The 21,631-nt window shown below is 40.3% G+C and overlaps 2 protein-coding genes across 20 annotated transcripts in view; one reads left to right on the forward strand and one right to left on the reverse strand.

Moving 5' to 3' along the window:
- LOC147874482 (tubulin alpha-1 chain-like) overlaps window positions 1–21,631 on the reverse strand; it is an 86,227-nt gene that overhangs the window by 32,668 nt on the left and 31,928 nt on the right. For 14 of the 19 annotated variants that reach the window (XM_087345210.1, XM_087345204.1, XM_087345209.1 and 11 more), the window contains 6 exons: window positions 21,062–21,236; window positions 20,056–20,275; window positions 16,804–16,926; window positions 16,394–16,461; window positions 9,597–9,650; window positions 9,347–9,400 (listed from right to left, as the gene is read on the reverse strand). The gene's annotated coding sequence lies outside the window, so the exon portion shown is untranslated. Of the gene's footprint in view, window positions 1–9,346; window positions 9,401–9,596; window positions 9,651–9,851; window positions 11,885–16,393; window positions 16,462–16,803; window positions 16,927–20,055; window positions 20,276–21,061; window positions 21,237–21,631 lie in introns of all 19 variants that reach the window. The other 5 variants (XM_087345216.1, XM_087345212.1, XM_087345217.1 and 2 more) reach the window with 3 other exon arrangements.
- LOC147874483 (uncharacterized) lies at window positions 1,518–7,195 on the forward strand. Its single transcript, XM_087345198.1, has 3 exons — window positions 1,518–2,096; window positions 2,967–3,349; window positions 6,052–7,195. Exons 1-3 carry the CDS (start codon window positions 1,656–1,658, stop codon window positions 6,587–6,589), a joined length of 1,362 nt encoding a protein of 453 aa, XP_087201324.1. The 5' UTR covers window positions 1,518–1,655; the 3' UTR covers window positions 6,590–7,195.

Here is a 21,631-nt window from a genome sequence, read left to right on the forward strand (position 1 = left end):
TGGCAGCTGGCTTCTATACAGCAGCAGATGCTCTGAAGCCATGTTTATTAATTCTCCCAACTAAAGAACTGAAAGTTGCGGACGTAAGATTGATCACGATCTTACAAACTCTCTTTATAACAAAATACCGACGCGCCTAATTAACAAACTCCAGTAAGAACAAGCATTTCTTACGATCTAATATTAATTAATCTGGTCAATAAATTGAACTACTTTTATGGATACTGCATATTAATTGCCCAGTTCATAACAGCTCCTCCCACTGAAGCACAACGTGGCCCAGACAAGAATAGTCCACACCCTGATATTCTACGTCTTTTAAGATCGATTTTAATATTATCCACAATGGTGGTACAAAAAGACTTACAGTGACAGTGATGTTACTGTAATAAAATAATCACTATACGTAAACCAGGTATTTTGGAAAATAAATTAGGAATATGCAAATATTTGATTTTCCCAAGTATGATCTGTAGCTGTCTTCTGTCTCAACGTGATGATTTCTCAAAATCAAACTATAAAACAAGCACACTACATAGAATTTATACTCTGACTCTTTATTTTCTACTGCACAAATACCAAATATGTACGTACGTACGTTTCTGTTTTTATATTTGTACATAAAACAGTTTTCTTTTATCGTTTGCATATCCCTAATATCAACAGATCATTTAGTGTTTTGACTGATAAAGAACAGAATGAGATAAATTTCTGTAGGTGATAAATCTTGCTGGTTTCAACTTCCTCTGCAACATGTTTCACACGGATGAACGTAAAATCAATTTTGATTGTCGCAATTTGACACTTCCTATATCCACAGATGGCAGGATGAATAACTAAAGGCAACATAAAAGTGTCAACTTTCAAACAGTGTTTTAAAGCTATGAGGTCAGGCTCAACACTCCCTGTCATTCACATCATCATGACCTAGATTCAGTGAAGGAATGACATCTCCAAACTGTAGTTTTCTGGATATTCCAGCTGGTAATGATTGATGGGCGAGCACAAGTTCGCCCAGTCCCACAGCATCACGGTACGCCCCCTGACCGACTTAACAGTGCGATGTTGAAATATGGTCCGATACGCGAAAAGAATCTGCTCGATACAGGACGAAGTTTACATTATCAAGTCAAAGCACGTAATTTCACAGAGGAGGGGATAGTAACTGGACGTATGAGCTGCAAACTGAAAAATAAATAAAATTATCAATTTAAAATTAGCTTCAATTTTCGGCCTCTCGCCTAATCTAACTGACGGATTTCAAAGTGGGTCTACCTCGCAGTAAGTAGAACGCCTTGATGCAGTCAACGAATAAACGATTTAAGTCAAGGCATTTCAATTTTACCGAACGAGATAAAGTTCTCTTATTATACGATGTTAAATAACTGATGCAGTTGGTACAGAATGGTTATACCCTTACGACAATACATAAATTTGTGTGAAAACTCGATATTGTAAGTAAATCGCGAGACATAAGTGCATTGTTGTACTACGTTGTCTCTCTGTCTCATTGTCGACTGTCTCTTAGTAACTTCCTGTTGACGTCTTGTGTGGCGAGAAACGTGAACAACCTTTCAATCGTACACCGTAAATATTTTACTCAGATAAAATAATTTGACCACCAGGAATATTTTGGTCATAAAATCTTCGTCGGGATGAACAAGTTTATTCGCTCTATCAAGTCAAAACTTAAACGTGGCAACGAAGGGCCTGATAAAGTTGGAGCCTGCAGTCAACAGGAAAGGCAACTGCACATCATGGACTTGCCGCCAGAGGTGCTGGGTCTCATTTTCGAACATTGCTCTTACGACGTCTTGGCTAGACGAGTGAGGCCCGTTTGCAGACGATTCCGTGACGTCGCCACCTTAGTTCTCAATTGCGGGTTCTTGACCTTGGGTACCAAGATTGATCGAGCTATGGTGGATGCCGTGTCTCATTTTGAAGAAGGTCGAACTTTGGGAGAACTGCTGGTAACGACTTTTCCTTTCACTTCAGCTATGGTGGATGTCGTGCCTCGTATAGGACAAGGTCGACCAACTGAACAACAACTGCTGATGGATCAACATTACATTGCGCTGATGCTTATAAAGGATAGGGTAAGAGAGCGGAAGACCGAATCTTTGTAACAACTCACAGGAAATTGAAGCGAGCTGTGTCACGAACAAAACCTTAATAGTGTTGACGAGGATTTTAACATTTCTGCTTCTAAAACAAGTGCGTAACTTTTATTATTTGACGCGGACTGAGACGGGGCAGAATCAGACGCGTTCCTGAAAACTCCTGTAGGCCGAGGACTCTTCGTCACAACAACACGAAGATAAGAGTGCACGTGGTTTACGACAAAAAGCGACGTTGAGCGATTAATCGAACAGAGTAAATTGTCAGCGACCAGGACACTGGTCGACAATCAGATTTCAGTTCTGATACTGTTACTATGTAAGCGTCTTCACGGAACAGTGAAAAAATAAAATTAATATGTTTGAGGAGGATATTTGGGCCTAGGAGAGAAGACGATGGGGCATGGAGAAAACTGCATAATGATGACCTTAAAAATTTATACTTCACCCCCAATATTGTCAGGGTGATAAAGTCTAGAAGAATGAGATGGGCAGGGCATGTAGCGCGCATGGATGGGACAAAATGTGTGCACCGGGTATTGGTTGGGAAGCCTGAGGGGAAGAGACCACTGGGGAGACCTAGATGTAGATGGGAGGATAATCTCAGGCGGGATCTATGGGAGATAGGATTCGAAGGCGACTGGATTTTGTTGGCCCAGGACAGGGACAAAGCAACAACGACTGATCATTCGTCAATGAATTAAACGACGACATACCAACTGCAGGATTTGTATTCAGCTGCTCATTACTTATCAGAAATTCATACGTGTGAACTCAAGGACATCGTTAGTTAAGTTGAGAGCCGATGTGGTCAGCTGGCCGTCTGACAGTTGCCCTGTTTGTTTGCAGTACCGCGTGGTGAGAGCTGTCACCTGGAGACACATTTACAGCCCTTACTCTGGCTCTGGACATTCGGCTTGCTTCTACGCCGGCAGTTTGCTGGACGGGTTCCTCAGGTTCCTGCGACTGGCCCACCATTCGCCAACCCTCTTGGGGTTTTTCATGCTTAATCCAACAAAGGGAAACGAAATCTTGAAACTGTTTTATCTGATCTCGAAATTCATGAACCACTTCGAGATAAAAACTTATAATTATAGACGCAATTATTCCATCTCTGATGCAAAGCTTAATGACCTTTGCCAACGCTTGAAGAAGTTGTATTTCTTAATGACCCCACATGAAGAGGCGGTGACAGTCAATGGAACGGAATGCCACATCGAGGCTCATTTTAGGTAAGGAAGTGCACATTAACTTGGGGCCCCGTGACAGGGAAATACTTTTTTCAATAAAGAACTCGCCATCTTCAGTTTCTACTGCGAATTAACAACACTGTCGGACTCCAGACACGCAGGGGTTAGGGGGCAAAGGGTGCATACGGAATTTTGGCAGGGAATCCTTCTGGAAGAATACCACTGGGCAGACCAGGAAGACGATGGGAAGATAATATCAAGATGGATCGAAGGAAGGTGGACTGTGAGGATGGCAAATGGACGAAGTTGGCGCAGGATCGTGGCCGGTTTCGGACTTTGGTGTTGGCGTTGGAACTGCGGGTTCTCCTACCAGGGAGTTGAGTTAGTTTGTCGGTCACCAGAGAGCGCACTAGTGGTGTGTTCTTCTGACAGCGCTCACAAAATAGGTCCATCGCACTGTGGCTGTGCGATTGTATTCGTACGCTTTCAGTTTGGAATGATTTTGCAAAATACTTTTGAGAAGGCCTCGTTTCAGTGTTAGGTCCAATGGCGAAGTCAGAATATTGAAGCTACTCAGAGTCGCTTGTAAAATGCTCAGCTACAAAACTGGAGCCCCTATACATGTCGGAAGTATTCTTACGATATTTTTGATGCTTGGTACAACTTTATGTGCTCAAAGTTGAAGAAAAACACAGAAGGAAGTCTTAAGTGATTTACAGTAAAAATGCGTCTTTCTCGCCGTGCTATAAATTATTGTTCAACTTGAAACTGGTGCCGTCAGTCACAGCGACTTGTTTAGTCAGAAGTAATCCGGAAACTTAGCAAGGATACTTGATCGCAAATTTCGTAAACGCAGTTTACTATAACCTACGTTTATCCCAGCCGAACGCCATCGTCTCTTCACGTCCTTCAATCGAGAAATTTTGTTGTTTCTTCTGAATCCCCTTGTTCGTTGCTGAGCGTGAATTTGCGTTTGCAAGAAGAAATATCAAATCTCAACCCGGAGACGGTTATCTTGATCGAGGTTTTCCTCGCTGACTTCCTCGTGAGACTCCATGAACGACTCTCCACTGTTTTATGGCTTTTGTTTCTTTGTTCGAAGAATCCCAGCCGATTGCTGAGGGGCATAAAGCATAGCACTTCAACGTGAAAACAGGATAAGTTATTGTCTGCGCGTTCATTTACGTACGTTGTAACCGATCTCCCTTTTAATTTGTTCTTGGTTATTTGTTGGGCGCCAGTGGACCTCTTGTGTCCACGAGAGATGGTTGCTCTGGGTAGCTCAAGCCGACAGAACACGCCGTCTGTACACTCAGGTTAGTGTAACGGCCGGACTCACGGTGATGCAGCGGACGCTCGGACTTATGACACAATTGTAGGTTTTCAACAAGCCCAGATTTATTGTTATAAATTGAAATTAAATTGTACACAAGTGTTCACACTGTCTATATTACATACTAAATCACACAGGTACACTTCTTCACCTCGCCTCTGCCGATGTATGCAGTTCCAATATATTTTATCAAATTTGTTATAAATTTTGGTAGATATCGAACTTGGTATAATTTCCAATATAAAGGCCGAATTGTGGCTGGGCAGTTTGCCACCGACTTACTAAGGGAAGAGCCTAGAAGCATCTGCACACACGACTAAAAACCCTCGGCTCTCCAAAACCAGGGGTACCTGCAGCACATCCTTGCTTTTGATTGGATCCCCTAATTTTGGGACCCACACCTAAATTTTGTAACAAAAGGATCTCAAAGGCCATCGGTCAACCCCGTTATTACAGGTAGTGCCATTAGACTTTGCCCTACCTTAAGATTTAACAATATGGCTTAGCTCTTAAGCGAAATGCTATACAAAAGAGGCCTTCTGTTAATGTAGCTTCTTTTGTCTTCATCAACAGACATGCTAAAGGGGCATGTTTTCAATAACATGTCGCCAATAGATCAACTAACTTATAAATAGATACATTAAACTAATATAAAGTAAATAAAACCTTATCGGCTGAGGGTTCGGACGACTACAACGTCTGTCTGTCGTACGTGATGTTCCGGAAAAAAGGAAAGCGATGTTTGTGTCCGTGTCGGAAACCGAGTGAGGGAAACGGTTGTCAAAATGGGCCGCTGTCCAGTCCACCCCCCAATTTAAGAGGCCCCCACTGGACGATAATTTCGAAAGTCTTTAACGTGTACTTCATTTTGTAAATCTGAATCCCTGAAAGGACTTTGGAACATTTGGCATATTAAGAATCTGTTGGAGTGAAATTGGTTGTTCTTGCACTTTTATGTGCGCTCTTCGGGTATTTTGAAACGCTTTATCAGGTTATGAGATTCTGTAATCTTGAATAGCCTACGGAGATTGTCTGGGTACGATAACCCACTGGCCTCAGGGGTGCAGATTCTGCGAGGTGGGAGCCTCCCGATGACAGAGTGTGGTTACATGAAATCACAACATTTGTCGTTTGAAAATTCTTTGAGCTCAAGTTAGACCACGTACCTCTGAGCTTGATTGTCGCAAAAGATCTCCGAGCTTAGTTGCAGTTACAAACAGACAAAGAAATTTCGCTGGAATCCAGATTCTGGGTAGGGGAGTCGGACGGAAAGTAACAGAGCACATGGAACCTTCGTCCCCCTTGACCTCTGCGTGTAACGTAGCCGATGGTCGCTGGAATTTTGCACCCAGTTCAATTCCCTGCACTGAACACGGCACAATAGTTTAATCTGTGTTTATGTTTCTTACAGGACGCCTTACACGTGGTTCGATTGCCTGCCTTCATCTCATGCTCAACCTAATCAGAGGAGCGAAGATCCGAGTTCGATATACCTGCGCATGCGCCAACTAATCGATGGCAGGAACCATTTCTTCCTCGAGAAGATTCACCACGAAAAAGAACTGCTAATTCGGAAACCACCCTACATGTTAATATTAAAATACGTTGTACCTTCTCTTTACAAGGGGCTTCACCGGAATTATGGCTTTTTATTTTTTTATGGAACCATGGATCGGTCTGCTTATGACCTTAATTTGCACGAAGAAAGACCTCCAACTAATCAACTCTTCGATTATTTTGATCTTGATTTTTTTACTTCTCACAACGAAACTGATTCTTCTGACGGCGTAGTTAAAGATCCAGAATCTTCTAACATGGACCTGAATACTGACATGGAACTTCACTCACCGTTAAGACTGGCACCAATAAAATTTTCTAATAACTCTCTAACATACATTTCGACGCCCAAAGTAGGCGTTAACGGTTATCGCCAGATCCACTTCAGGTGAATCATGGAACTAAATTCCTTTTGACAATTTCTATAAATTGCTCTGCGTCTCTTGTAATCGGGCTAACTTCTACGTTTCAACATATTATAAGCTCTAGCAAAAGTTATTAATACAGAAGATTTCTGTCTTCTGAGTTATTGTGCCGTGTAGTCTGGTAGATTTCCACCGACTTTTCAGAGGTCCATGCTGCCTGCGTCATCAGGGCGATGAATGTGCCCATCCAGCAGAAAGGGCCAGGTTTATAGGGACCGGAGAGTAACCGGAGTAGCCTGATCCTAGCCAATGAGAGAAAATCAGGCGTGGGTGGGGACCAATAGGAGCGCGTGAGCAGGTCTCGGGGTGTACATTCATTGCCCAGATAATGGAGGCAGCATGTACCTCTGAAAAGTCTGTGGAAATCTACCAGACTGCATGGCGCAATAGCCCAGAAGACAGCAATCTTCAGACTTACCGCTGTGAAAACCTCAAATCCTACAAGATTAATACAGTTTTTTTACATAAGTGTATCTCATTACCGATTTCTTTGTTTAGTCCACTATGATACAAATTTCTGTATGTAACTAGAATTTAAGTAGAGAGCAAATAAACACAAAACATGTTCACAAAGATTTACATTGCATTTCCTTGTGTCAGTTTGAATGCATTCCTCCAACAGGCTTAAATTCCCGTTGTAAGTGCATGCAGTGGAGAAGCGTGTCTTTTGAAATGTGTCAGCCATATTGCAGAGTTTCGATTTATTTTTGTGCAGAGTATGCCTGTATTAGATGCAGCGAGATGCGCTTGAATATTAGGTAGTTGTTATGTATCACCTGGTGCTTTGTTTCCATGAAGAATGGAGTTGGTATACTGGCTCGAATACCTAATAATGCAGTGTCATTTCTGACACATGTGTGCTTGGAGTATGTGGCGTTTTTCCCTTTAGAAAGCTAGCTAATACCCAATGTTGCAATTAAAATCGTAATGCGACAAAAGTTAGAGGACAGGCAGTTGATCGTTGACATCCAAACTGAGTGGATGCAGGTCACCTCAATCGACGTCATGGCAACCGCAACGCCGAGTCATATTTGGTAGGCCCAGGGAATATCTGAGTTTCTTTGAAGGAAAACCAAGACGGGACTTGCTGCATTGAGTAGGCAAATCGAAAATAGTTAATGTGTACAATTTTTGAGCCAAGCCTCATGGCTCCGTGTGACCTATCTCCCCATCTCTGAGATCTTTGATGCCGCTGGCTTCGAGGCCTTGATGAGGCAGCGGGGTGGTCAGTCTGTGTATGTCCGATCAAGGAGAGACCTTGAAGTCAGATAGGTCTGATTTTTGCGTTTGTTTTACGTCACCCCGGCCGGAGCCTGAGACTTGGGAGGTTTGATTGGTTTGTGTCTGAATGTCCTTTTCAAATTTACTAGAGCAGAGCACTCCTTTCGGAGCACAGAGTCATTCGGCAAAAAAGTGTAACGAAGACGAGTAACAAAAATGTGTAACATCAATATCAACAAATTGACAACAATGGTTACCTAGGAATGATTGTTTGATGACGTCATTTTTGAAGACAAATTGGTTGGCTACAAATTGTTTGACGACGACGGGGAATCAGAATTTTTATAATATAAGATATATATATATATTTTTAAATACATTCTGGTAAATTTGGGAGTGCATTTATTTTGTATTTTGGGTTAACCCCTGAAACAATCCTAGGGCCGTACCACCTCCCGGTATCTGGGATTATTTTATTCCTGTCTCGGTCTTCGGTAGGGCGCACTTTAGACTCCGCTGTTGGTGAGAATTCTCTCTCGACTATTCTACACTTAGAACATCAGAAAAGTTTTAGAACAGAGAATTCTCTGCACCAGTATCATCTCTGGTGGTTATATCGCAGTTTTTCTCTTTGTAGATCTTGAGTTCCAGTTCGTAAGACAATAAAAGTGTGTTTGCATTCGTCGTTCGCTATTTCCTGGACTAGGCGCGAATCCCAGAAGCGCTTGGGCTCAGGGAAGCGATTCTGTGCAGCGATCGGGGAAACCTTCGCTACCCCCACAAATTGTAAGAAAACTCCACCCCAGATCGTTGCACTTGTACTTCTAGCCCCACCTGTCTACTAGCCTCTAGTAAAACTTCTGCGTTCCTCTTTATTGTATTCATATCGTCACCCAATAAATTAACATCATAAGCATATGCCAATAGCTGATGTGTCCCATTCAATTGCAAATCCTCCTGCCTATCTTGGACTTTCCTGATGGCATATTCTAGCGCAAAGTTAAAGAGCAAGGGAGACAAAGCATTTGTTTTAGACCGTTCTTGATGAAGAATGTCTCAGATACATATTTACCTACTTGAATTTTGCTACATGTTTCATTTAAGCACATTTTTATTAGACTCACCAGCTTCTTTTGTTTACCAAATTCAATAAGAATATTATATAACACTTCTCTCTTCACAGAGTCATAGACTTTTTTGAAATCTATAAATAATTGATGTACGGTCCCACCGAACTCCCACTTTTTCTCTAGTATCTGACGAATGCAAAAGATCTGATCAATCGTTGATCTGTTTCGTCTGAACCCACACTGATGATCCACAAACTCATTAATAATTAACAGGAATTTGTGTATATAAATTTTTATTTTAATGGCCTTTTATATCAGTTATATATAACTCATATACTTCATTATGATCAATTGTATTTTTTAATCCATTGAATTTGGTGAAATAGTTCCTAAGATACTATATAATTGTAAAAGTTTGCATATAAAAACTCACCATTCTGCATACTAAAAGCAGCTTCCTCCTACACAGGATAACTGCTACACCAAACTGGAAAGGAAAACAGATATAGCAAGATAATTATTTTAACATGAAGGAGTTATATTATTTTAATGGTCCCTTATAACAGTTATATATAACACTTTTACTTCATTATGTCGTAAATTACATCTCTATTCTGTTGAACTTGGTGAAATAGTACCTGAAATATTAATTTTATTGCAAAAGCCTACAAATAAAAACTCACCTTTTTGAATACTCAAAGCTGCTTCCTCCCACACAGGACAAACATTCCACCAAACTGGAATAGAAACCAGATATAGCAAGATAATTCATTATTGTAACAAGACACTTTTATGCATAAAAGGAATATTAAGTTACAAGTGTGCACATCAGCTTTTCCAGCACTTTCGGCGTTCTCTACATATTCACATTAAATAATTCATCAATACTTAACAATAACAAATGAACGCAAATTCTTATTATTTTAATGGTCCCTTACATCAGTTAAATGTAACACTGTTGTTCCTTGAATGGGCGTATGTCCCACTACAGTGGACTATTTCTTTATTAAAACACACTTCAAACTCAGCCACGGTGGTCTAGCAGTTAGAACGCTGGCCTTGTAATCCTGGGGGTCTCGGGTTCGATTCCCGGCGGTGCCCGAATTTATAACTTGTGTTGGGCAAGGCCGTGGTCTGGGCAACACGGAGTTTTCCTCCGGGGGCTTCCCCAGTTTCTCCGTGGCATCCCAACAATTACTCCACTCACACACAGAAGAAGGCAATGGCAAACCACTTCTGGATCATCTGCCAAAAACGTATATGAACAGGTCCCAGTCCGAGAAAAGGATGGAAGGATCCTGTTCATATGGACCTGTCGTCAGACAGAACACTAAATAAAATAATAAATACTTCAAACTCGCACAGAACCTGCAGCAACCTTCCCTCTACGAAGGCACAAGGCAGAAGAGGACAAGAATACAGTACCAACATTATACACTGAACAGAAGCTAAGGTTACAGTCGTACCAACATTAAACATCGAACAATAGCTACGGTTACAGTGCTACCAACATGAACACCGAACATTCTGCCTACCTAGACGGATGTCAACACTTACTACAAATTACATTACTTGTAAATCCAAATTGTTCAAATGTAAACAAAACAAAACAAAAAATGATGTGTAAGTTGAACGATATTCGTATTCATCGGTCACTAAAAGGAATACTTATTCACACTTAATTTATTTAAAACCCCTTTCACTAGTACAGTAAAACCCCTCTAGTTGGACACCCCTATATCCTGGACACCCCTCTATATTGGACACTTTTAATTGGAACCGGCGAATATCCTATAATTTTACATATCCACAATACCCTATATCTTGGACACCCCTTTATCCTGGAACTTGGTCACCCCTTTTGTTGTAAGTTGGACAGGTGCATGCATGCATGCACTTAGCTTCAATGCTTTTATGGGAAACGTTTACAGTTAGTATTTTGTTGTTTTGAATTTCTGACTGATGAATGCCTTCTACCTGAGGATTAGCTTATGGTTGAGGGTGTGAGACATTGAACACATCATTGGAATCCAGTGAAAGTGTATAGTTATTCTTTTGTTGAACCCCTCACTGGAGTTTTAACTTTGTCAGTACAGTGTTTGCAACTGAGTTAAACAGTGTTAACAGAAATTGGAAAGGTATGCTTTCCCTCATAGTTAACCAGGAATGGTTTAAACTTTATTCCGACTGCTGCGAAAATTAGAAAGGGAATGGACAAATTCCAAGATAAAAGCAAAAGGCAGTGTCTTGTGACGAAATTTTTACAAGAAATAAGTGACATTATATGTTGAGCTAATGCCGTAAGTACAATTAAAAAAATACATTCTGAACATTGCAACCATGAGAGTGGGTTTCAAAAGATTATTATTATTGTCATTAATTCTTAATTTGAGCAAGCCTACAGTAGTTAGATTATGTAAGTAACTAGATTACATTGTCGATAAACGTAAAGTATTGGTGCCCTTCCCTTTGAACTTATCCAGGCAAGTTTAATTTAGTGAAAACAAAATTTGTAAAAATTTAATTTACCCTTTTGATTTTTGTCATCAGTAATTCCCTTTTTTGTGGGGGGAAGGGCTCCATAATACCCTACAATTACCACATTGTCATTACACCACAATTTGAAAAGATGCTTTTCCCCTTTCCCTCTATCCTGGACACCTCTGTAAGTTGGACACATTATCGTGGAACCGCAAGTGTCCAAGTTAGAGAGGTTTTACTGTAATATGGAAGTGGACACAGTTTATTTATGTCTTTTCACTTGACCCCTTGCAAGTTTAACTGTCGGCAGTCTTGCCGTCTCTTCCTAGATGCACTGCTATGACCTTGCCCATTCTCCAGGTAAGGGGTGGCAGCCCGTCTTCTCGCAGTAGCACGATGAGCCCCACCTCGATGTTACGTTTTTGAAATTTCCATTTTCCTCGTTGTGAAGTTCCCTGAGATACTCCTTGGACCAACGTTGCCAGAAATGCTGCAACATTGAAGATTAAATTTGAGTTGTCAAGGTAATGAGCTCTTCCAGGGTCAATGCAGTGTTCTCAATCACTCTTCTGTAATGAGATTTAAATGATTTCACACCGGCCTCCCATAGCCCACCAAAATGTGGAGAACGCGGAGACAGATAATGACATTGTATTCCTTCATTTGCCAGAGTTGATTGCACTGCCTGCTGATGTTGGTTTGATTTGCAAAGTTTCCTTAATTCTGCAGTGCTGTTGGAACACAATGTAGCTGCCTTTGATGATAATCCTTGGTGATGATAATCGTCAAATGGTGTTTAGGATCTGAAATTATTTGGTCCCTTTGTTCTTCTGAGAGATTAGACTGCTGAAGTCTACCGCCTACCCTCAACAATCCATCTTGGCCAATGAATGGGTTCGAAGCACTAGTTAGACTTCTGGTGGAAATGGGATTGCCCTTATGAAGTTCGTTTATCTCTTGTGGAAACATTTGCCTTTGTCCGATCTTCAGGATGACGAGCATTACAGAATGAAGTTCCTGAGCATTTAATGAACCTCCGACTCTTTCGACTGGAGAAGTCCTTGCATTGTGTGTAAACCGAAGGGTGTAAGCAATCACTCTTCTCAGTCTTGTTAATGATGAAAATTTGTCCAGCAAGTCGTCATGAGTTTCCCAAAGAACAAACGTGGTGATGGACTTCTTCCCTTCAACCTTGGATTCTTCAGGCATTTCCTCCATTGTAAATGTGGGCCAGTTCTCCTCTGTAGTTGTCAGCCAAGACGGTCCTGACCACCAAACATCTGACCTTATGAGCTGTGTAATGAAGGCTCCTCTGGATACCAGATCTGCTGGGTAATCATGAGTTCTGACATGTTTCTATTGGCTTATGTCGGATCTTTCCTGAATCCTTGCAATTCGATTTGCTACAAATGTATTCCAATTCGTTGTCAGAGCAGAGAGCCAATACAATACAATACAATTGTGGAATCACTCCAATAATATACATCCTCTATGAGCATGTCAAGTGCTGTTTGTACCTTGGTCTTCAATGTTGTTGAGAGTAATGCTACACATAGTTCTAGACGTGGTACAGACTGAGTTTTCAATGGAGTAACTCTAGATTTTGAGCATATGAGCCTTACAAAAATGTTGCCATCTTCATCAATACATCTCGTGTAAAAGCATGCCCCGTAGGCATTGACTGATGCGTCACAGTAACCGTGCAGATGCACATGATTGTAATCATCTCCAACTCTTAGTCTTCTTGGGATGTTGTAGTCCTCAATCAGTAATAAAGTCTGACGATGTTCCTTTCATTTCCTTTCAATCTCTGGAGGCAGAGGATCATCTCAGTCGATTTTACTTACCCACAATGCTTGAAGTAGCATCTTGCACTTTAAAATGACTGGACCTATGAGTCCCAAAGGATCAAATAGACGTGCAATATCAGACAACATGGTTCGTTTTGAAAACTCCGAGCATTGTGGAAATATGTTTTTCACTGCAGATCTGAATACATCAGTACTTGGGTCCCAAAGTAGACCTAATGTCCTGATTATACCTTCTTGATTAATTGTCAATGGTTGCTTTGTAAATTTGTTATTTTCTGGGATGTCTTCTAGAATGACATCATGATTGGCACTCCATTTCTGAGATTAAATCCTCCCTTCTTAAGCAGATCTGTGAGTTCAGATTGTAATTTTCTTGCTCCTTCGATTGAATCTGATCCCGTAAGCAAATCATCGACATAGAAATCTCTCTTCAATATCTCTGCTGCTGCTGGGAATTCTTTGATTTCATCTGTAGCTAGTTGTTGTAAAGTTCTGGTTGCAAGAAATGGTGCGCATGATATTCCATACGTAACTGTCGTTAACTTATATGACTTAAGAGGTTGATTGGGATGTTCTCTCCGTAGTATCATCTGCAGACTGGTGTCTAAGGGTAAACTATAACTTGATGATACATCTTCTCTGTCTGAAGTCATTGTATATTTGTATCTTCTGAAACGTAAAATGATGGAAAAGACATCGTCCTGAACAGCAGGCCCAACCATTAAAATATCATTTAAGGATTCCCCAGTACTTGATTTGGCTGATGCATCAAATACCATCCTCAACCTTGTCGTGGAACTTGAGTCCTTAATAACTGGATGATGTGGCATGTAGTACTTGACTGATGTGTCATCTTCATGTTGGTCATCTGCAGCAGCTTCCATATGTCCTAGCTACATATATTCTTTCATGTATACGCAACTCCGGTTCTTTCAAGAATCGTTTCTCAAGCTTGTAAAATCTCTCTTCAGCCATTTTTCTTGACTCAACTAGCGAGTCGGGATTGTCCTTAAGACGCAGTTTGACCACGTATTTACCTGTGTCCAATCTTGTTGTGGTTTCACAATAATGTTCGCATTTTCTGTCCTCCCCTGTGAGAGCCCTTTCATTGTTGCATTCTTCCAACTGTCAGAAAAGTTGAAATTGATAATTGATGTTATGATTGATGCCGAGACTGCACACTGTGTAATTTGCTGAAGTAACAGGAACAACCCTACCTGTTACTACCCAGCCCAACTTGGTCTCTCAAACGACCAACTTGTCCACATTCAAGTTGATTTGTGCTAAACCAATGATTTCCCAGAATATGTCTGCTCCTAGGAGAACTTCCACCTTACTTGGAATGTGGAAATGTGGGTCAGCCATTTTGATAGCTGAAGGTAATTGTATCTTGCTTACCTTTATTGAACTGGAAGGCATCCTGTCAATGATCCTTGGAACGAGTAAGAATTCTGCTGATTGCTCAGTCTGTACACCGTGACTTGAAATTAGTCATGACACGACGATTTACTGAAGTTGAGGTTCCATTGATGCCTATTACAGGTATTGAACTATTCCTGCCTAGTAGACCCAACCTACGACTTAATGACTCTGCCATATACTGACTCTGGGATGCTGAATCCAATATGGCTCGACATGTGACTGGATGACCTTTCTGGTCCAAGATCTCAGATTGCACAGTGGCAAGTAAAACTTGAGTTTCACTTGAATTGGTTGAATAAGCTACAAAGGAGTCCTCCTTGTTAGCTTCTGAAGTAACATCTTCCCCTTTATCCCTTGTGTTGATTGCCTGAGATGAATGCAATAACGTGTTGTCTCTTTTCTTGCACTGTTTACAGTGACCGGATGTGCACTGCTTGCTTAGGTGATCTGACCTTAAACAGTTAAACAAGGTCTCAATTTCTTTACCTTCTCACATCTCTTCTCGTGATTCAATTGCAGAAACTGGAGACATTTAAATATCTGGTGGTCTCCAATGCACATGCTGCATGTGGTTTGACGTGACATGAAGCATGACATTGCCTGATTTTGCTTCACAGGTGGTTTTGATGTGGCCTTGACATTGAAACTTCTTGTTTGGTGTTTATAATTGCCTTCCACGGCCCCCAGGATTTGACTCCTCTGTTGTAGAAACGTTGTAATGTCCTTTATTGTTGGCATCACATCTTACTAGCCTGTTGTTTCCCAATGACATAAGGTAACTTGATCCAACTTTGATGTTAATAAATGCACGAGTGTGTCCCAATGCTCTGTAGGTTGTCCAAGTGCTTTGAGTACTCTTAAATGCTTTAAAGTATCATCTAGCAGTTTCCTAAGGGCAGCAGCTGATTCCCTTTCCACTCTTGTTAACAAAAAGTTGTCAGTGGAACCACGGTTCCGGAGAATTTGACATAAATACGTCTATACGGAAAGGAAGTTTATATATTGGCTTTATCCTAAATATTTCCTTTATACATGCTTTACAATTGAGATAAGTTTGATTAAGGCATTGCTCATTTAACTTGAATTAGTTACGCTTAAGATGGGTCTGTGGTAGCTGAATGTAATGTAATGAAATGTAAGGTAAGGTAAGGTAATGTATTGTAATGTAATGTAAAGTAAGGTAAGGTAATGTATTTATTTTTATTTATTTAGTGTTCTGTCTGACGACAGGTCCATATGAACAGGATCCTTCCATCCTTTTCTCGGACTGGGACCTGTTCATATACGTTCTTGGCAGATGATCCAGAAGTGGTTTGCCATTGCCTTCTGTGTGTGAATGGAGTAATTATTGGGATGCCACGGAGAAACCGGGAAAGCCCCCGGAGGAAAACTCTGTGTTGCCTAGACCACAGCCTTGCCCAACACAAGTTATAAATTCGGGCACCGCCAGGAATGTAATGTAATGTAATGAAATGCACAAGGCAGAACAGGCCAAGACTACAGTACCAACATTATATACTGAACAGAAGCTAAGGTTGCAGTCTTACCAACATTACAACATCACACATTAGCTAAGGTTACAGTCCTACCAACATGAACACCGAACAACTGTTTTACTTCATTATATTGTAAATGATCTCTCTATTCTGTTGAATTAGGTAACATAGTTTCCAAGATATTAACTTCATTGGAAAAGTCTGCATAGAAGTTTAAATTCCCTATCGGAGCTGTTCAGTGCATTGCCTGCAGTAGAAAATAAAACTCACCATTCACATACTCCAAATCAAAAACTCAGAGAAGCGTACGTCAAACAGCCAGCAGCCCTTGACGATCTCTAAACACAAATTCAAGAGTAAATTAAATAGATTCTACCGGAGATGTTGCAGTGCATAATGAGGATCTTCTCCACATGTTTACGACATGTCCGGCCTGACTTAGCTCATCCAACTAATGTTATTTTTAAAAATAACAATTTCTGTGTTATGTTTTTTAAGAAACATCCTGTGCTTGAAAATTTGATTAACACTCAAGCCCCAAAAGAATTATCATTCTGAAAACCATCGGGTGTTACTGATGGACCCTGCAAAATATTCATAATGAAATATGTACGAAACATTAGCCTACATTTAAGCGCATGCCACAGCATAAAACAACGCCATGGTAACTTGCTACTCACTTTCAGGATTTGAGGTTTTCATGGTAGTGAGTCTGAAGATGGCTGTCTTCTGAGATGTTGAACCGTGTAGTCTTGTAGATGTTTACAGCCATCTCAGAGGTCCTTGCTGCCTCCATCATCAGCCTGATGCAACAATAAAGAACACAGAGCCATTATATTCGCTGCCAAGTGATCCTCCAATTATATTTTGATAAAAATGTTTTTTTTTTAATTTTCAAGTATGAGTAATATCATGTAGGTAGTTGGTGCCTATTTGAATGTCAGAAATTAGCATACTTCCCTAAGAAAAGAATAGTGCAATAAGCATAAGATATGTATGATTATAGAATGGCATGAAATGTATTTACTATCATTTTCACCAGGGCCAAATTCAAACATTAAAGTGCAAAAAGGCCCATGCCAGTGCAGACTTGTGGGAGCCAGAAGTCAACCAAACTGTGATAAATCCCCACACATTGCAATGTGAATGACCTAAGGTATGGCATAACCTGCATGCCAATAACCCTATATGATTGCTAACAATATATACAAAGTCCTCAGCCACATTAAAACATTTACAGCAATATCTACAGAGAATGCATAGAGAAGTCAAGACACTGGCGATACAGGGACTCATCCAGAATTGAGAAACACGCCATACTGCACATTCCAGAGCGTGCATATTAAATTGTTAAAGTGAAGGTACATTGGACCTAACCAACACTTTTCCGAGGCTAACCAGGTCAATCATCAATGCTGTCAATGTCTCATGGCATTAATCTATTTCACTGCTCCCTCGAAACCCAACGACACATAACCTCAACTGACATATGACATCTCCTCACACTTTCCAGTTTCTTCCTCAATACAGTAAACACTGTTCGCATCGAGTTCCTAACTGCAATGAATTCTCTTTCATGTCCTATGAAAAGACCGGATACATGCCACTACAAAGGCAAATACTTTTGTCACGCGCAGAAAGCCACGAAGGGCGAAAACCTGGTCATATCCAATATACTGAGAGAAACTACATATGCCAGTTACGCCACGTTTACAACGCTCCAAAGGCCGATGGATACACACCTACGCTTCCGAACTCTTTGTCATAGTAGCGTAGTAGTAAACTACATCTTACGCAGGAAAAATCTGAGAAATGATGGCAAAAAAAAAACTTGAAAGTACAATCTTCCGTGTGCCTGGTGGTCTAGGGAGCAAGTCAAGAGAGAGAAATGCACAATGCAACCAATTTGCCTCTAGCCATATCTCAACTTCTTAAAAGAAATGAAAAAAGAAGTCACTCGGCCTCAGTCCCTTCTGGAGGCAGCCACCTACCTACTGTGGTGAGCATCGTCATCGTCAACCAAACTAAAATATGTTACTTACTCTGAGTGTGTTATACTCTAGATTTAATGGGGCTAAACGCAATATCCAACTGCCCAATCTGCCTAAACAGCCAACAGAGGTCACATGCACAAACACAAAAATAAAATTCCAAGCAGAATGCAATGTATTTTTATTATGTTCTATATAACTGGATTCTTGTATGCATGAATAACAGCAGCTCAGTTCAGATACTGGAAAGGAATAATGCTTCAAGCTGGAGACAAACTTCATTAAAGCTTTTAAGGTTAGATTAATAGCTAAAATCTTTCTTGTAGCCATTTGAATATTATTCCCTCATCCTGGCAGTTGCTAAATTGAGGTCAAGTGCTTGAAAGATGGTGCTTTGCTTCACATAAAGTATATAACAATAACACAGAAATCTGACCAGAGCGGCAAGTCTACAAGAAAACATCTCAAATCCTGAACAAATTCACAATGTAACTATTGGTCACAACCTGTTTGAATAGATTTCAAAACACATCACATGAAATATAGCTGGCAAGTAGTTTAAATCATATCTTCATGACAGAATGCAACTACAAATAAAATCATCAAATTCAAATGACAGCACCTACTCAAATTGGAGTGCCTCAAGGTTTAATACTTGGTCCTCTGCTTTTTCTCGTATATATCAATGATCTGCCCCCAACAAACTCACATTAAATTTTTACAAAAAAAAATCATGAAATTTTGTACTAACAACAGAATTTGTGTAAATCTAAATGTGGGGTACGTTGATAAAATAATCGAAGAAATAGAAACATCTAAATTTCTTGGCCTACAAATTGACAACAAATTAAACTGGAAAACACATATTCAATACATCATCCCTAAACTAAGCTCGGCATGTTTTGCTGTGAGGGCAGTTGCAGCACTCATTAAAACAGAAACTTTAAAATTAGTTTATTTTGCTTACTTCATTCCATCATGTCTTATGGAAGCATTTTCTGGGGAAATTCAACAGACAGCAGAAACGTACTTTACATTCTAAAGAGTATCATTAGAATAATGGCAGGCACTAAAAGGAGAGCCTCTTGTAGGGAATTATTTAAGAAGTTTAATATTCTTCAACTACCCAGTGAATTCTTGCTCTCACTATTATTTGCAGTGGATAACAAAACAAATTAGATATCCACAATATAAGAACAAGATACAAATACAACATTCAAGTGCGCCAACTAATCGAGAAGATTCACCACGAAAAAGAACTGCTAATTCGGAAAGGACCCTATATGTTAGCATTAAAATACATTGTACCTCCTCTTTACAACGCGTTTCACCAGAATAATGGCTATTTATTTTTTTATGGAACCATGGATCGGTCTGCCTATGACCGCAATTTGCATGAAGAAAGATCTCCAACCGTTCAGCTTTTCGATTATTTTAATTTGGATTTCTTTACTTCACATAACGAAACTGATACGTCTGACGGCATAGTTAATGTTCCAGAATCCTCTAATATGGACCTGAATACTGACATAGAACTTCACTCACCGTTAAGACTGGCACCAATAAGATTTTCTGATAACTCTCTAGCATATATTTGGATGTCCAATGTAACCGTGAACGGGTATCACCAGATACGCCTCAGGTGAATCATGGAACTAAATTCCTTTTGAAAATTTCTATAAATTGCTCTGCATCTCTTGCAAACGGCCGAACTTCTATGTTTCAACATATTATAAGCAATAGCAAAAATAATTAATACAGAAGATTTCTGTCTTCTGGGTTGTTTCGCTGTGTAGTCTGGTCGGCAAGTATAAACCACTAAGCCAGAAAACTACACGGCATAACAGCCACTGTCGACACACCAATTGTAAAACTAAACACAGAAACTCATGGTTGGAGAGAAGCAATTCAATCTTATACATCTATCACTCAAATTATCACCTTGGTGATGAAATATTCATGGTGTACAACGGTCCTGCTGTGGCACAGTTCTCTGGAGGAGGTGAGGACCGGCCACGCACATCCCCACTGCTCTGATTGTGCCAGTTAACAAGATGGATAGCACAGCTATCGTCAGAACTTGTGATGCCAGTTCTGATTTGTCGACGTCCACTGGATCCTCCTTGCGTGCAAACTCCACAACCGAACAACTACGAGCAGCCTGAACAAATAAGTCACATGTAAGGAAAAATGTATGGTGCACAATGCACATAATAGGCTGACTGAAGTTATGGCAATTTTTAACTTAACAACAAATTGAAAATTTGTGGCTACAATAGATCATTCATATCCCTGTTGCAAGAGTACTTGTATGAGCAACGAGAGAAGTGACTATCTGGACAAAAATTAATTTATTTAACATTATAATAGCTAATATTTCCATTTGTGTCCTAATTCAACCTTTTTAGCCTCTCCCTGACGAAGCATTAATAAGGAGTCCATTTCTGAGGTAGGGGCAGATTTTGCTAACAACCCCCCCCCCCCACCCTTAATGGTAAGATGATGGCAAGCTGAAGAAGCCTGCAGATTAATGTGGACCTAAACTGTGATTGGATCCTGGTCTTTCCAGCACTCATAATGTCTCACACCTGTAAGGAGTTAGAGTAAGAAAACGCAAATTCAAAAATATCTTCACTGGTTGCATCCGGACCTTTAGATCGCCAGGTCTCCTTCTTAGGAATAATTCATATTACAGCAAAATCAGGGTGGACGTAAATAGCCCGAGTGATTTCAAATGTTTATTTAACAAAAACTAAACAGCATGTGAAAGTGAAACACCACTAGAAAGATACTTAAGAAAGTGTTCTCGTACATTAGTGGAGTTTGACATGCACTCCATTTGTGGCTCTGCACACATCAGAACAATACTAGATTGTTCTGCATCACTGTTGGTTTTCTTTGCTGTATCTACCAAAGTGTGTGAATGTGAGGCAACTCTAATACCAACCTCCATCTAGTGCCGAAATCTAGAACGGTGTAACTTTACATCCATGCCCCTTATGCCTTCATAGTGTTGTTACCAGAACAGTTGCTTTTGGAAGTGATGCGATCATTACAAACAGCATCTCTCTCAGGTTCAGTGTTCCCTTCGTCATTGCCACGCATCTTGCCAACAGTCGCCACTGAAAACAATATATTTATTGAATGGTTGAGTTCTTACAAACACACATCCTGAAATATTGTTGGTGGAACAAGAGAAGTATGTTTTCTGTCTTCTTTCTGGGATTGGGATATAATAAATAAAAATTAACTTTACTCTTTTCCGCAGCCTTTAATTTCTCAGCACCATGTTTGAAAACAATACCAACTTGTCCTTTGATCAGTGACAGGCATATGTATTAATGCTTTTAGAAATTGATTCTGGTATGACCATAAATGGTCCTTGCCACACTGTAAAGGTGAAAGTGGGGTTTAACCTCACAGGCCTACCTCAGTTAAGACAAGAGTGGAACGACATATTTTCCAGATGCAATCTGTGACTTTATATACTTCACTGAATTTTATGTTTGTTTGTTGC

Source organism: Zootermopsis nevadensis, unplaced genomic scaffold (genome assembly GCF_977971745.1).
Source record: "Zootermopsis nevadensis isolate Lab colony 2312 unplaced genomic scaffold, Znev_1.0 Znev_ptg000008l, whole genome shotgun sequence".
NCBI classification, from domain to species: domain Eukaryota; kingdom Metazoa; phylum Arthropoda; class Insecta; order Blattodea; family Termopsidae; genus Zootermopsis; species Zootermopsis nevadensis.